At 42.8% G+C, this 16,339-nt stretch overlaps 1 protein-coding gene across 1 annotated transcript in view; it reads left to right on the forward strand.

Annotated features, from left to right (window-relative positions):
- Nucleotides 1-16,339, forward strand: part of SLC35F4 (solute carrier family 35 member F4) — a 233,011-nt gene that overhangs the window by 198,595 nt on the left and 18,077 nt on the right. Inside the window, exons 2-3 of the mRNA XM_039218675.1 lie at nt 6,171-6,356; nt 10,999-11,296. Coding sequence (XP_039074606.1) covers nt 6,171-6,356; nt 10,999-11,296 — 484 coding nt within the window. The remainder of the gene's footprint in view (nt 1-6,170; nt 6,357-10,998; nt 11,297-16,339) is intronic.

Consider the following 16,339-nt stretch of genomic DNA (forward strand, 5'->3'; position numbering starts at 1 on the left):
TTTAAAAAAAACTTTTTTTAAAGTTTTTTTTTGCTTTGAGAGAGACAGGGCATGAGTCGGGGAGGAGTAGAGAGACAGGGAGACACAAAATCCAAACAAGGCTCCAGCCCAGAGCCTGATGTGGGGCTTGAACCCATGAACTTCAAGATCATGACCTAAGCCAAAGTCCAAAGCTTAACACACCGAGCCACCCAGGTGCCCTGAGAATTTGCATTGCTAACAAGCTCCCAGGTGACGCTGCAGTGTGTGTGGGGGTGGGGGGGGCGGAGGGCACATGCAGGGTAATGCGGGCTTAGGGAACCATATAGCCCTATAGCCCTAAACCTTGACCACCTTTTTAATAAAGCATCCTAATTTGAGTTTGCTCTTTCTTCCTTCTGGAACCCTGACTAATATAAATGGCTATAAAAAATTAGTTGAAAATCGACCAAGTTTGTTTTATGCTGAAACATGATTTGCAGGTGCTTGTTTGAAACACCTTTAAATCAAAGGAGAGGAAGCTACAGGGATTTAGGAAATCATTTTGTTCAAACATTAAATTTCAGAGTATAAAGAATACAGGCAAAGAGAGGTCAAGTGATTTACCTGAGAAGACGTAGACAATCGGTGTCCTGCCTTTCAGGGAAGTCTTTCCAGAACTTTATACTGCCTCTTTTCATACAACCCCTACCCCCCCCACCCCACTTTCCTTCCCACCCCCACCCCCCACATCCTCCATCCCCAGGACTGTGTAATCGCCGTCTGTATTTTCATTACCTCTGTCGTTGTGTTTGGGCATCAGGGCTACCCTAGGTATTTCGGTAAGTATGCAGCAGAGCTTGGGGCAAGTGAGGATCCGATCTCTAGCTCACTGTTCAGTATAAATGCTTAGTAGAACCAAATATGTCCTTGATCTTTTGTGTTCACGAGAGATGAGAGTCAACGGCAGAGCTTTGGTTAGAATGCTATCTTAGAGTCTGGTCCATTATCTTCCAAGTCATCTTGTGCTTGCTCACGCAGAATCTTACCTGCCAGGTTGCTTCTTTCTCATCTATTTTCCAAAGACCTTTTCCTAGTTACTTTTTATCGCTTGGCTTTTCAAGTTGTCATCTGAGAACCCTACACCTTACATTCTGATTAGGCAGTTGCTTTACTCAGCATCTCTTTGCCTTTCTTGCTTTGAGGTTTCTAAGGAGAAGCCCAGGGCCCTGTATCCCCAGCCCCACTTGCCCTTTCCTGGTGTTGTCACAGTGATCTCTGGCCCCAGAAGCTGGACCAGGCGTCAGTGTGAGACACAAGAGTCTTCCTCAAGATTTTTGACTCTGGGCAACTAAATTTCTCCCAGGGGGGCTAAAGCTGCAAGACTGGAAAGCTGGGAGCTTCAAACGGTTAAATGCTCTGCAGAGAAAGACAAACAGAGGCCAAGTGAGAAGACATGAAGCCAGCACCTGCGGCGGGAGATGGAGACTGTCCGTCTACACCCTGCCCCACGTCCCAGGTGTTCCTGAGGTTTAGGGACATTCCTGGCTGCCCTGTCCCTTGGTTGCTAAGCTCCTAAAAACTTCCCATTTGTGCTTAAACCAAATGAGTTTGGATTTCTATGATATGAAGTCAGACATTCTAACTGTTAAAGTACCGCTAGTGGTCATTTTTGTTGACCTCCTTATCTCTCCTTATAATAGTGTGCGTTGATTGCATACGTTCTGTGGACCATTTCATCTGAACAACACTCCTCAAAGGATTTTCAGTGCTTGTTAGTACTCAGAATTCATCTCCTTAGAGTTGCTCATCTCACCATTGTTTCATAGCATGCTCTTTCCCCCTCTGAGTATTTGCTCCTGCGGTTTCCTCTGACTCTGTTGCCTAGTCTCAGCCTAGAACTCTGCCTGGCAAAGCCCTGCTCATCGTTCAAAGCCAGCTTTGATGTAGCCACCCATAGAGACTTCCCTGCTCCAGGCAGACTGAATCACTCCCTTTCTTCTTGTTCTCCAGTTCACGTTAAATTATGGTTAATTGGTTCCAAGTCTGACTCCAGTACCATGTTGAGAGCTCCATGCAGGCAGGGACCTTGTAGTTTTCATTGTCTAACTCCTGTCCCTGACACAATACCTGCCCAGGAATCTGTGCTTGATAACTATTTGTTGAGCTAAATTGATTTGGGGAGCATGCCGAGCCTAACCAGTGCAAATGAAGAAATTATATCATTATGCAGGGACAGATACGAAAAATGGCACAAGATGGCCCTACTGCTATGGCTCACATGAGCAGATGTCTTTACAAGGGAGAGTGGGGGCCGTCTGGTGTGACTAATGAGAGACTTCCAACCTATCACTTCTGATACAGTGTACTCTCAATACCTATTAAAGTCTGAACACTGTTCACCAACTGAATTTGTGATGCCCAGGCACTCACTGTGGCATGGAAAATAGATATGATTTATTTATGATCCTTGAGAGCATCCCAGGTGACATTCTGAATATTATTTCTGTCAGAGCTGGCTTTATATTAATTGAGTGGCACAACACCGGGTGGCGGTATTTTCGCTTCCAGGATTGGAGATGACTGTTTCATGGTCCAAGCCCTGAACTTGCCTCTGGGCCTGGCTCTGAAGTTTAAAGTTTAAGCCCAAGGATTTCAATGTCTCCAATGGCTCAGTGGCTCTCAGATTTCTTCCATAAATCAACCAGTGTGAGGCAATTGGCAGCGAAAAATGGGTGTTGAGCCGTGTTGCCTATGGACCAGAAGGTACAGAAGCCAGGACATAACATTTCAGCGAAAATGAGGAAGTAAGAGAAATCACTAGTTTGGCTGACAAGTCCAATGCTCCCAGATGCACGTGACTTACCAATGTCTTACTGTCTATGGCCAGTCTTTTATCTCAATCCTTGCTCAACTAGCTCCCTAGCCTATTTTTGGACTTCCTCCTCTCTGCCTGTAATTGCCAAATGATCACAAAATGAAACCTGCTATTCACATAAGAAAACATGAGAAGGCGCAACTCATTTATGAAAAATACTTGAAAGATAAAAATGACTCCTGAGTATCTGAGTGTCAGCCTCTCTTGAAGAACATAAATGAGAGTTCACTGGATTTTAGACACACTCTTTTCATTGAATTTGAAATACTCAGTTAGAAACATAGTTGTGAGGGGTGCCTGGGTGGCTCAATCAGTTAAGTGGCCCACTTTGGCTCAGGTCATGAACTCGCTGGTTCTTGAGTTCGAGCCCCACATTAGGCTCTTCGCTGGAGCCTGCTTCAGATTCTGTGTCTCCCTTCCTCTCTCTCTGCCCCTCCCACTCACACTCTGACTCTCTCAAAAAGAAATAATCATTTTAAAAAGTTTAGAAAAAGAAACATAGTTGTGAAAGTCACAGTAAACATCTTGCATATGTAAAATGTATATATAAGAACCTTATGCCTTTGAGACTTTTATAATAACAATATTAATATAGCATTAATTTAAGCATAGTAATTGCTCTGTAATTCTTCTATTGATTTTTTGAGTAGTCATACTTTTTTTATTCTTTTAAATGCAAGATTATATAATACATCTTAATTAGGGCAACTTGAGACACTTAATAATAGATGCTATAGCTAATTCCATTTTTATATACTTCTATTTGTTTTCCCCAAGATTGAGCAAAATGGAAAAGGAAAGGAAACAGGATACACTTTTGTCAAAGATGGGGAGGCCTGGACAGCAGAACTAACACTCGCACCTAAGTTACTCTGATGTTCTGCTAGGTTTTTGCAGAAAATGATGGTTCAGGAACTCAAGCTTTCTTTTTCTGGACATCACTGCTTCCTGAAGTTCTGATTTGATTGCTTTACGTGATTACTCACACAGTGCGTGATTATTCATGTCATTGCTATTTCAAGACTTTGCATTTCATTGGTGGGTTTCTACCATCTCAGAACCACCAGGCCAAGATACAGACTCCATGACCCAGAGCGGATAATAGCTTCTGTTCTTCCCCTTGTATCACTGAAATAGAGACACTCCCAACTTACAAGGAAAAATAAATGTACTCTGGGAACAAACCTAGGCAGCTAAGGAGACATGATGGCTGAATGTAATGTGGGGTCCTCCTGGGTGGAGTCCTTGAACAGGAAAAGGTCATTGGTGATAAAGCTGGTGAAATCCAAAGAAAATCTGGAATGTGGTCAATAGTACTTACCAATATTAATCTCTTCATTTTGACAAATGCACCAGGGGGTGCAAGATGGTAACATTAGAGGAACCTGGGTGAAGAGCATATGGGAACTCTTTGAACTATCTTTCCAATTTTTCTGTAAATACACAATTATTTCAAAATTAAACGTTCATTGCGAGCGAGCAAGAGTGAGAGTGTGTAGAACGCAGTCTCTGACATCAGGCAGCTTCTGCAGATGGAGTTAAGCATTTGCACATGAGAAAATGAAGCACTGGGGCAGCTAGTACATGACTGCTGTCAACATGAGCTCAGTCAAGAAAAGTTCAAAGAAAGTGTAGATGCATGGGATTTAACAGCAAAGGCTAAGTGAACCGATCAGGATTTGATCTTAGTGTCTGAAGGCTTGGGTAGATTCAGAGTGTTCCAGGTAGAGGAACAACCCAGTTAAAGGCTTACAGCTATCAGTACTAAAGGTAAGGTGTCGTAACACAGCCAGAACCAGCCTTGCTGGGATGGAGTATTGAGGTGGGGGCAGGGTTAGCTATGTAATTTGAAGTCCTGGTGCCAAGTGAAAATGTAGAGCCCCTTGTTCAGAAAGCAGAAAATGGTTTTTTCCTGTCTTATGTTCTCTCTCCCTGTCTCTCTCTATCTCTGTCTCTGTCTCTTCCTACTTACCATGGTATTTTATATTTGCTATTTAACATGGGTTCCCTTGGACCCAGGGATACTTGCTGGGTGAGTGCAGGCCCCCACAGACACTGGGAGTCTCACCCTGAGATCCTAACATTCACCATACCAGTACCCAGGACCCTGTGCGGTTGCTGAGCAAGGACCCAGGAGTGGTGGCTGAAAACTCCCGCCAGGAGGTGGGGAGACAAAGGGAGGCAAGACTAAGCCTGAGCTGGGGCTCCAAGCCATCATCCCATCAGAAGTCACTTACAGGGGCGCCTGGCTGGCTCAGTAGTTAAGCGACCCACTCTTGATTTCATTTCGGGTCATGAACTCACAGTTCGTGAGTTTAAGCCCCGCATCGGGCTCAGCACTGACAACATGGAGCCTGCTTGGGATTCTCTGACTCTTCTCTCTCTGCCTCTCCCCTGCTCATGCTCACTCACACACGCTCTCTCTCAAAAGTAAATAAACTTTTTTTTAAAAAAAGAAAGAAGTCACAAAACACAAACTGAAAGGTAAAAGAATTTCCACGTGGCAACTATGGACTTTGGAGACAGGTGGAGGGTGTGGGGTCCTTCTGAAGAAGCACAGCACCCCGTGTGACCGCACCAGCTGCAGGTCCAGGAAGCCAACCCTGGGTGGGGGTTAGGGGAGTGGTGTCCATGGCAGATTAATCAGGCCTGAGAGCGGCTTAGCCCGTGCAGGATCCTGAGGCCTGGGTTTTCATCTGGAAGAGTGGATAGAGGCCAGAGGTGATTGAGGAGACACAACCAAATTGAATGAATTTTGGTGACTAATCCGATGGAAAAGCACAGCGTGGACTTGATCTGAGTCACTGTTGGCACTTTCACTAGTTAGGCATTCAACAGCCAACCTTAGAAAGAACAGGGAGGAAGCCAGCATGACATCCCTCAAGAGAGGGAAACTGACTGTGTTAGGAGTTCTGATTCAGGACAGATGTATTCAGACCAAGCACCATTTCATTTTTGGTTGACAGATTTATTTAAAAAGATAAATCTTCAACCTTCATCTTAGGGACACAGATGGTGCCAATGTAGAATCTTCTTTTTAGGAACCTCTCTGATAAAATTAGAAATGGGCTCAAGGAAAGTCCCATCAGGGCTGTGATTGCTGCTGTCATGTATTTTACTGCCAGGGCATTTAAAATCTTGTTCCAGGGCACCTGGGTGGCTCATTTGGTTAAGCGTCTGGCTCTTGATCTCAGCTCAGATCTTGACCTCCGGGTTGTGAGTTCAAGCCCTGCATCGGAGCCTACTTAAAAAAATAAAAATAAACATGAACAAAATCTGTTTCCAGTTTTTCTTCTGGGAGATTCTCAAACTGGTGTGAACTCTTTCTTCCCAGGTACCTCCAGATCATCAGTTACTCGATGTAAACCAGGAGCCAACTGCCCCAGCTCACACAGTGGCATCAGTAGGCAACTGTCCCCTCTCTCTGTCACCGAAGATTCTTCCGCTCCTATTCTTGAACTTCAGAGCCGAGGATCTTCTGGAGTTTGCGGACATAGAGTCGAAAGGCAGAACAGAACAGGTAAGCTGGTGACCTCCTCTTAAATAACAGTACATCTAGGTAACCTTCGAACCAGCCATGAAAGATGGCACCATTGTCCCAGAATGCAGGATGTCACATGGACTCCGAGGAGCGGGAGTGAGGAAAGTTTATCTCGTGGGAGGAGAAGCAAGAAGGGACATGTATAGATACAGTGTAGCAGAGAAACTGAATACCAAAACCTGCTATTGAAGGGCAAACCACATGATTAAACAGTGACACCCTATTAAGTTTATAAGGTAACTAGTTTTCTCATCTTGAAGATGTCAAAAGCCAGCATGCTTGATCTCATCCCCAGGATTCACTGAGAGCGCACTCCCACTCCAAGAAGAAAGAAAACACATTTAGTAAAATCACAGACTCTGCTTTTGTGCTTGTCAGGACTTCCGGTCTTTGGAGCCCTTCTAGTTTCCCAAATTTTACACCTTCAGGACACTGCCTGCCTCCCTGATAAGCATTTAACTAAATAGTCAAGTCCTCTACATTTTCTTCACATCCATTTGACCACACTCAGCAACTCCCGGGTTGGGTTGTGGTTACTGGAAATGCTAGATAAATCTCATAACTAGATCCAGGAGTTTCCCAGCAAATTTATAATTTCCAAATGGAGCTGAGTCAACTAGGCTGTTGCCCATGCTGGTACTTCTTGGTGGTGGACACCTTATTGCCTTCCCCGGAGTATGTATTATGTGCTCAAGTACCCAGTTCATACTCACATCCTCTCATCACATGACCACACTTCCGTTTCTGAAAAGAACAAAACGATGTCTGCCAGCAGATGCTTTCCTCTCTGCCTCAGTGTCTCCATTCTTTTGTTTGCCAATGACCATCATTTTTGGGACCACCTTTAATGTGTGTGTTCTTCTGCCTTTCCGATGTGAACTCCTTTTCTGTGTCCATGATCACCTCCTCTCCATCTCTTTCCACCTGCATTTACAGTCTCTCCTTTCACTCAGTCCTTCCACTTGATCAGTAACATTAAAATCTCTTGCATCCTTAAAAAAATAATAAAACAGCAAAAAAAAAAAACACACCAACAAAATACTCCATCCAAAATAAATGGTTAGTTGAAAACACAACAAGACTGAGAAAACTGGCTTAAAAAAATAAACAAGAGAGAAATGGAAACTCAGGGGACTCAGTTAGGAATGGGGGACAGTAAACAAAGGTACACAGGAAATATGAAAGCCTCTTCTAGGGTTCTACTCATTTGAGAAGAGGTTTTTATTTATATAAGAAAATATATTTTTTCAAAAAGTGGCAATATTTTAAAATACTATAGCATCAACTATTGACCCTAAGGCTAAGGCTCTTTTTTTAAAAAAATGAAGAAAATGACATCATAAATCTTCAGAAAATTTTAATTGGCTTTAATAAGTTGCAGTAATATTCCTATTGTCCCAGTTATCTGCAGGATAGAATGTTCCAGTTAATTAAATATTCTGGTTAATAAAGACTTGCCGTATCCATCATATGCAAACTACAAATCAAATATTCTGATTAATAAAGACTTGCCGTATCTATCATATGCAAACTACACATGTTAAAGGCTATACCATGAAAGATCACATGGGACATAATTTACTCTTTCTTTTTTTTTTTTTTTTTAAATATTTACTTATATTTGAGAGATAGAGACAGTGTGAACGGGGTAGGGGCAGACAGAGAGGGAGACAGAATCCGAAGCAGGCTCTAGGCTCCCAGCCATCAGTGCTGAGCCTGATGTGGGGCTCGAACTCACAAACCTCGAGATCATGACCTGAGCCAGAGTCAGACACCCAACTACCTGAGCCACCCAGGCGCCCCATAATTTACTCTTTCTGGGATGATTCATAAGGCCCTTCGGGATATTCCAGGGCACCAAAGAAAAAAGAGAAAAGGGAAATAATCTGAAGAGCAGCTCACCATGCTTTCAGAAATGCTCTGTACATAACCTCAGAACAAATCCCATGAGGCAAATATTATCACTGTTTGACAGATAAAGAAGCTAAGACTAGAATCAGACATGTGCTCAGGGCCATACAGTGGTTTTACTCATGTGTCCAAATTCCAGTGGCCTCTACCACTAATGGCTCTAATCCAGGTTCAGAGTAGTAGATGGAATGTCTGGTATATCAGTTTGAATGATATATACAAGACCACAAATCTAAGCAGGACTGTAGAAAACTTTAAATGACCAGAAAAATAAAACAACTCTGGAGACCCAGTCTTTCTAGGGTATTGATAGGTGGTGAAATTAAAAGATTGGCAGCAATTACATCTGGTTAGCAGAAGAATGGCTCAATGCTATGGAGGGATTCAGGTGGCTACTGGTGTCACCAAAAGTACTGTTCATGGTATGATGGTGGCATCAAGCAACCTTCAAAGAAGGGGACAGTGAAGGCAGATGTCAACTTAAAGGGATACTGAGAATCTCTGTAGAATCATTCCTCCTTTTTGAGATAGTCCCTGAGTTAGTTAGTAATCTGAAACGTCGTAGAGAGCACACCTTTCTCTTAGGTATCACTCCTCTTAAGCTTCATGCAAGACTACCATTCCCATCAGGAAGCAGAAATGTTTCTCCAAATCATTTCTGAAACTTCCAGTGCTGGAACCTAGACAGAATGAGTGTTCAGACTACAAGATTTGGACCCTAGAGTCATGCTGACTTGGATTCAACTTGGATAACCTTTAACACAAGTCTCAATTTTTTTATCTGTAAAATGGGAGTGATAATACCTACTTAACTGGGTAGGTTAATGTTTCGTTCCCAGCCTCCCAACACAAGAGTCTCTTATTCTACTCTCTTACTCATTTTATTTTTTCCCCTCTGCTCTCTGCATAAGCCACATGGCTGTGGGGGGAGGGGGGATTTGCAGAATGGTTATCGGTGGCAGGTATTATCTACACACCGTAAAGGGAGCTAGCTAGCTCACACTTTGAGACTCAGGTCAATGTCACTGCATCATGGCAGTTTCTCCTGATCACTTCCCACCCTATCCCTTAACTAGTGCTTCTCCTCTGCCTAGTATCTATCATCTTTGGCCTGTGTATTGAATGTGTTTTCTGGCTTTCCACTGGGCTGTGAGCTCACATCTTTCATATTTGGACCCCAGGAACCCAGCTAGCTAACCAGCTCATGGTAATCTCTGTAGGATTTTGTGGCATACATAAATAAAAGAACACCAGTTTTCATCTTCTAGAGGCCCCAGCCCTGAGAATTCAGTACTGTTTATAAGACTCGGAAGTCATGCAATACTTGCTGTGTTTGTCATTACTTGGTTTATATTCCCCAATACAGAATTCACCTTCAAGGCTTGCTACCCCCCTCCCCAAATAATTATATCATAAAGCCTTAGCTGTGTGAGAGTTCTCACCCCAGTGGGGCAGTCATGCCTGGCTCATTAAGCAAGAGGAGGAATGTAGTTCAGCACAAGAGAATCAGCAGGTTCCGGAAGGTAAAATGATGACCATCCACTCCCACTTGGAATCTGTGGGCCACACCACTTTCTTAACACTTAGGATCAACCTTGTGCTCAAAGGAGGTACCTGGAGACAGGAGAGAACTTGCAGACAATTCTGCCTCCCTTCCCTCAGGATTCTACCACCCGGGATCTCAGCTTGGGGATTCAGGATGACCTCTGCTCCCTTTTAGCTTCCTGACAGGTGAATTAAGTTATTGTGTTGAACTTGTTTTCTCTATCAAGGGAGAAGACCTTTATGATTGCTTCAGAGAGTGTTGACTATTTTAATATTAAAAAAAATGCTACTAAATTTTCTTAGTAAGTGGAAAGATACAAAGCTGAACTCATTGTGCTCCCAGAAATGCGTTAAATGGTAATTTGTTCTGAGGTGGGAAATGATTTTGTGTAGTCAGGATTTGCCCTGTTCTTGGGGCTCATTGCTCTTTAATTTAATAGTCAGCTTTGCTGCAGTTTCAGAAAATCAAAAAACAAAATGAAAAACACCTTTGTGGATTTTAACAACAAATATTTATTTCTCCCTTACTTTTCATGTCAGCAGATACAAGGCTGCTTTGGTTGGGTTCTGCTCATTTTCTCACAGAGGCTGAAAAGACAGATCCTATTTGGGAATTTCCATTCTAGGGATGGAGAAGAAGAGCAAGAGAGTTTAGTGGGACCTTGTCATGCCTCTTAATGGTTCTGCTGGGCGGTGGCATATGTCACATCTCCCTGTTCACATTTGATTAGATAAAGCAGGTCATGGGGCCAAGGCCAAAGTCTTTGGGGGCAGAAATATGTAATGTTTGCACAAGGAAGTGGGTAGGATACATAGAAGGACAGTGTAGCATCACCAAGCTCATGATCATTGTCATGGCTTGGGTGGGGGATGAGATACATACTGTACCTTACAGAGTAGAGATTCTGGAGAGAAAGTGAGCCAGAGTTATTAGTCTCTTTAAATGATGATAAAAGAGAGAGAGAGACGAAGGAAGGAAGGAAGGAAGGGAGGGAGGGAGGGAGGGAGGGAAGGAAGGAAGGAAGGAAGGAAGGAAGGAAGGAAGGAAGGAAGGAAGGAAGGAAGAAAGGAAGACCGACCGACCCTGGTAATTCTATTGTTTGCCTCCTTGGTTGCTGTTTTATAACCTGATTTCTACACATTTGTATTCCTTTCCTGTTTTCAGGGGATGATGGAACACAGACTCATCCTGAGAACAGCAGCCAAGAAAACAGAATCAAGGCTCGCTGCCAGTCATGCACATCGATGGTTCTGAAGGCCGTCTGGGGACTCTTGATCATCTTGTCAGTGTCATCGTCTTGGGTCGGAACCACACAGATTGTAAAAATTACTTACAAGAACTTCTACTGTCCATTTTTCATGACTTGGTTTTCAACAAACTGGAACATTATGTTTTTCCCAGTCTATTATTCTGGTCATCTAGCCACCGCTCAAGAAAAACAGTCTCCGATGAAAAAATTCAGGTAGGTTTCATGTAAAACAGCCCCAGTACGAGATGTTTCAAAATAATTTCATGAATAGAGCCATAACTGCATCTCTTTGGTGTATGAACTGAGTGGACTTGGGGAATGTGGAGAGCTTGGATCTAGGGTTGGTAATGAATACCTGAGCACTAGGAAAAAGAATCAGCACCCCCCACTCAAAAAATTGTTGAATGTCCACAACATGCCAGGCACTGTGCTGGTACTTTTGTAGATCGTATCTTAAGTAATCATCATTGGTGGTAGCATCTACCTTTGAAGGTGTGTTATTATTCCCATTTTAACATGAGAGGAAACAGGTTTAGGAAGATTACGTGACTTATCCAAGGTCACATACTTATAGATAACAGAGCCCAGATTTCAATCCAGAATTATCTCTGAAAGTCATGTGTGTTTTTTAAAAATATTTTTTAACTTTTATTCATTTTTGAGAGACAGAGAGATAGAATGTGAGCAGGGGAGGTGCAGAGAGAGAGGGGGACACAGAATCCAAAGCAGGCTCCAGGCTCCGAACTGTTAGCAAAGAGCCAGACGCGGAGCTCAGACTCACGAGCTGTGAGATCATGACCTGAGCCGAAGTCAAACACTCAACCGACTGAGCCACCCAGGTGCCCCTGAAAGTCATGTTTTAAAAGAATACCTCAGTGTCTCAAGCCCAGAAAAAAAGAATGTATTCATAAGAATAATTGTTGTAAAAACACTTTCTCAGTATTCTGGATGCTGTGGTGCCTAATCAGATAAAGTGACCTGGTTTCATGGAAACGGAAGTTTGGCCCTGATGGTTTAGAAGATGTCATTCTTTGCTGGCTAGGAGCACATGGGGCCTTCATTGTTGGTTCGCCCGCTGGCTCTGAACTTGGTAGTGCCATGGTTCCAGTAGTTGCTCCGTGCTGAACTTGGCTTCTGCCACCCCATCTTAGAAAGCTCTGGAAGCTGGCAGTACCGCCCTGAGCACCACCCAATGGGAGAGAGACAGTTCTCCACACCAGCTTATTGTTCCTTGGTAGAATGCCAATAAATTCATTGTGCAGAAGCCAAAATAACATTTCTTTCTTGCCCCGTGCTTCCTGAAAAGCAGCAAATTATCAGATAAACCGCAAAGCGTGCATTTTCAACTTCCATTTTCTATCAGCAGCTTGGAAGTACCCTGGAATGTTAAAGGCACACTGCGAATTGATTTTCCACGGTATCTATGATAATTGAATTAAAATTGAACAAAACCAATTTATAAAAAAATAAATGTTTTCTGATTTGAAGGAAAAGAATAAGTCTTACAGCTGTTTGTGACTGCTAAAGAGATTTTGTATTTGACTCCCATCAAAATAGACATGATCTTGGGGAATAGGTCTCTTTTCTAAATTTTGTTTTAAATGTTTATTTATTTTTGAGAGAAAGAGAGAGAGTGTGTGTGTAAGCAGGGGAGGGGCTGAGAGGGAGATACAGAATCTGAGTCAGGCTCCAGACTCTGAGCTGTCAGCACAGAGCCCGATGTGGGATTCGAACTCACGAACTGCAATATCATGATCTGAGCCGAAACCGGATGTTTAACTGACTGAGTCACCTAGGCACCCAGGGGCATAAAGTCTTTTTAATAACAGCATTTAATAAGCGATTGTAGGGGGCATGAGTATCAGACTAAAATTCTCCCTGTCTGAAAATAGTTTACCCATAGCACATGTTTTACTCCAACGCTCCTATGGTTTAGACATGCTGATAAAAACAACAAAAGTTTAGTATGGGATGTAGTCCCTCAGAACATCTCAAAGCAAGACAAGCTGGTTTTATTTAAGATAACACATTACACCAAGAGGCTGCTGCTGACAGAAATGTTGTTTTGGGAAATGAGTCTCATCCCCACCACATCTCTCATGTCTGACTCACTCTGAATTTAGGGAGACCTGTGATTTGACAAGACATCCCCACCTGTTAGTGCAGGTAGAGTGAACTTGATCACTTCTGAAGCTGAATCAAAGCGCTTTTACTGTCAAGCAGAAAACATTGTCTTCGAAGAGAATATTCTCCAGGGGTCCCCTCCATATGAGAGCTAACCATCGCCAGAAAATCCTAAGATCCTTGATCTTTTTTCCCCATAGACTCATTAACACCATCTGCCAAGAAAGCACTCCACGAAGCTCTTGTGGCAGAGCAAGGGGGAAATGGAGGTAGCGTATGAGACTGGAGACAGAATTTGTCCCATTGCACCAGACCCTCTATTTTCTCATTTTCTCTTGAACAGTACAAAGGCATTTTCAGTGTTTCCCTTACCACCAACCTCAAAAGAATTTTCAATAATGTATCAGCTCTAGATTGTAGGAATTGTGCATTGGGAAATAGTTTCGGATATTACACTCATTCTGTTTACAAACCATGAAGACAATTTAATTGTGTCAAGTGAATTTGAAATTTCATAAGAGAAAATTTATAAAACCATAGTTGTCACAGGGGTGTTTCCTTAAAGGAAAAAAATCTCTCTAGAAAACATGAAACTAGAGCCGAAGATATATTTATCTATGTCAGACACCTATGAAATATGCTTAAGATGTCATCTGACATACAGAAGGGATTCAATAACTACTAGGTGCTGTAACAATGTTGAACATAATTAAATTGTTAGTGTCCCCCATCTTCTAAACTTCAGTCTCAGCTTTACCACCCATCACTGCCTCTTGTCTAGAAATTCTGATCTCATCGTTCCAAGGAGAGACCCACTGTTACTTGCTTATTGTTAGAAATCTTTTCTTTTTTGAATTTTCCCATTTCTTAGCACTTAATGCTTACAAAGCATAAGGTTCTACACGGGTGACCTGGTGTTTGAATGGAGAGCATTTTTTAATTCCTGCTCTAGCAGTGACAAACGGGGAGAAGGTTGGCAGTGAGGGGAGAGAGAAAGAAGGGCACAATAAGGAAGCCAACACCAGAGAGGGGACAAGATGAGCCAGGTGAAAGGAAGTCTCTGCTCCCCCGGGGGAGGGGCTCTCCCTGTCCCTGTGTCTCCCTGTGAGTTCAGAATGTGCCTCTCCTGCATTAAAGTCTTTGCTTGAGAGCACTCAACCCAGCAAGATGGTGGGCTCTGGGGAAGGAAGAACATGGGAAAAGAAATCCTTTCATCAGAAATGAGTTTGTTGTGGTTCTTCATAAATGTGTATTTAAAAAGCCACTTGAGGGGTGCTTGGGTGACTCAATCAGTCGACTGACTTTGACTCAGGTCATGATCTCTGGGGTTTGTGACAGCACTGGGCTCTCTGCTGTCAGCGCGAGCCTGCTTCCAATCCTCTGTCCCCCTCTGTCTGCCCCTCCCCCGCTCATGCTCACTCTCTCTCTCAAAAAGAAGCATTGAAAAAATATATATAAGAATATGTTTAAAAATTAAAATAAATGCAAAGCCTTTTAGTAGTTATAGAGGTCAGGATGAGCCTGCGACTCTGAGTGCCAGCCAGCTCTCTCCGACTGACTTTCTCACAGAGCAGATCCCTCTGTGAGGACAAAGAGAATGCAAAACGCCTACCATATGTCCCGTGAAAACTGCTGCTTGTTCTGTGCGTGGATCTGATTCAGTGTATCCCCATGGCTGCACGGCTTGAGAGACATCGTCCGTTTCTGTGTGTGTGTGAGCTGTGCGAAACTCTGTTTACTTTACAGAAGACTTTGTTTTTAGGTTATTTCATCTCTTCCTTGAAGTTTTGTCTCTTTCAAGTTAAAATTTACCTTCAAGAAATCACATTTTTTAAAAAAAGTTTATTTATTTTGGGAGAGACAGCACGTGAGCATGTGGGAGTGCAAGTGGGGGAGGGGCAGAGAGAGGGGGAGAGAGAGAATCCCAAGCAGGCTCCGTCCTGTCAGCCCAGAGCCCATCTCGGGGCTCAAATCCACGAATGAAACTGTGAGATCATGACCTGAGCCAAAATCAAGAGCCCCACACTTAAGTCACATTTTTATTTTACAAAAATCCTTCCTTGTTCATTGTCTCCCACTTAAACAGTAAAACGATTACAGAGGTTTCTATATGTGCAATATGCATTTTTAACCTCCCTGGATTTGCTGGCCTACAATTCCCAGCATTCTAAGCTGCCAGGAAGCAGCGTTTGCCAGGAGACTTGGCATTGAAGGCCATACTCCAGTGCTTAGAGCCTCACCACTTTGTCACTCCCTCCTTCCATGTGGCCCTCCTGTGGGGTAAGTTGCTTCATGCATGTGAGGCAGGCATTGGCTAGAGATTACTTTGGTTTGCAATACTTTAAGGCACAGTTGTTTCTCTTCAGAAAAGTTAGAAGAAAAACTAATGTGAGTACTAACTAGAACCACGTAAATAGATTCATTATAACCATCCAAACATTAGCGACTTGTTTAAACAAGGTATTTCTACTATCCTTGAAAATACACTGCCTGGAACATTATTGTTGTCTAGTAAATGCTTGGATGCTCATGAACAACTGAATGAAAAAAATAAAGCTGAGTTATCCCAATGGCAAGCCTGTTTTCAGTCCATAGTCAAATAAACAGTTATTCTATCACATCATTATTGCTTGTCTGTATCACTAGTTTGAGTATGTTGATTGAAATGGCACCTGGGCTAAATAATCAAATAGTCAGGGACTCCTGGGTGGCTCAGAGGGTTAAGCGTCTGACTTCAGCTCAGGTCATGATCTCATAGTTTGTAGGTTTAAGTTCTGTGTTGGGCTCTGTGCTGACAGCTCAGGGCTTAGAGCCTTCTTCGGATTCTGTCTCTCTCTCTCTCTCTCTTTCTCTCTCTCTCTCTCTATCTGTGTGTCCCTCCCCTGCTCAGGCTCTGTCTCTCTCTCTCTCTCTCTCTCAAAAATTAAATAAACATTTAAAATATATATACAATCAAATAGTCAAAAATCAAACAAATCAAATATTTAACTGAAGTGATTATTTTTTACACAATAATTTCACGTAATTCCTCCAAAACAGCCAATCGTGTGCATGTAAATACAACTTGCATTTGATTTTTTATTTAGTTATTTTCCCATTTGGAGGCTATCACAAAAGCTTTCTTCATTTTTT

This window comes from Hyaena hyaena, unplaced genomic scaffold (genome assembly GCF_003009895.1).
Source record: "Hyaena hyaena isolate Hyena2069 unplaced genomic scaffold, ASM300989v1 scaffold_770, whole genome shotgun sequence".
Classification (NCBI taxonomy): domain Eukaryota; kingdom Metazoa; phylum Chordata; class Mammalia; order Carnivora; family Hyaenidae; genus Hyaena; species Hyaena hyaena.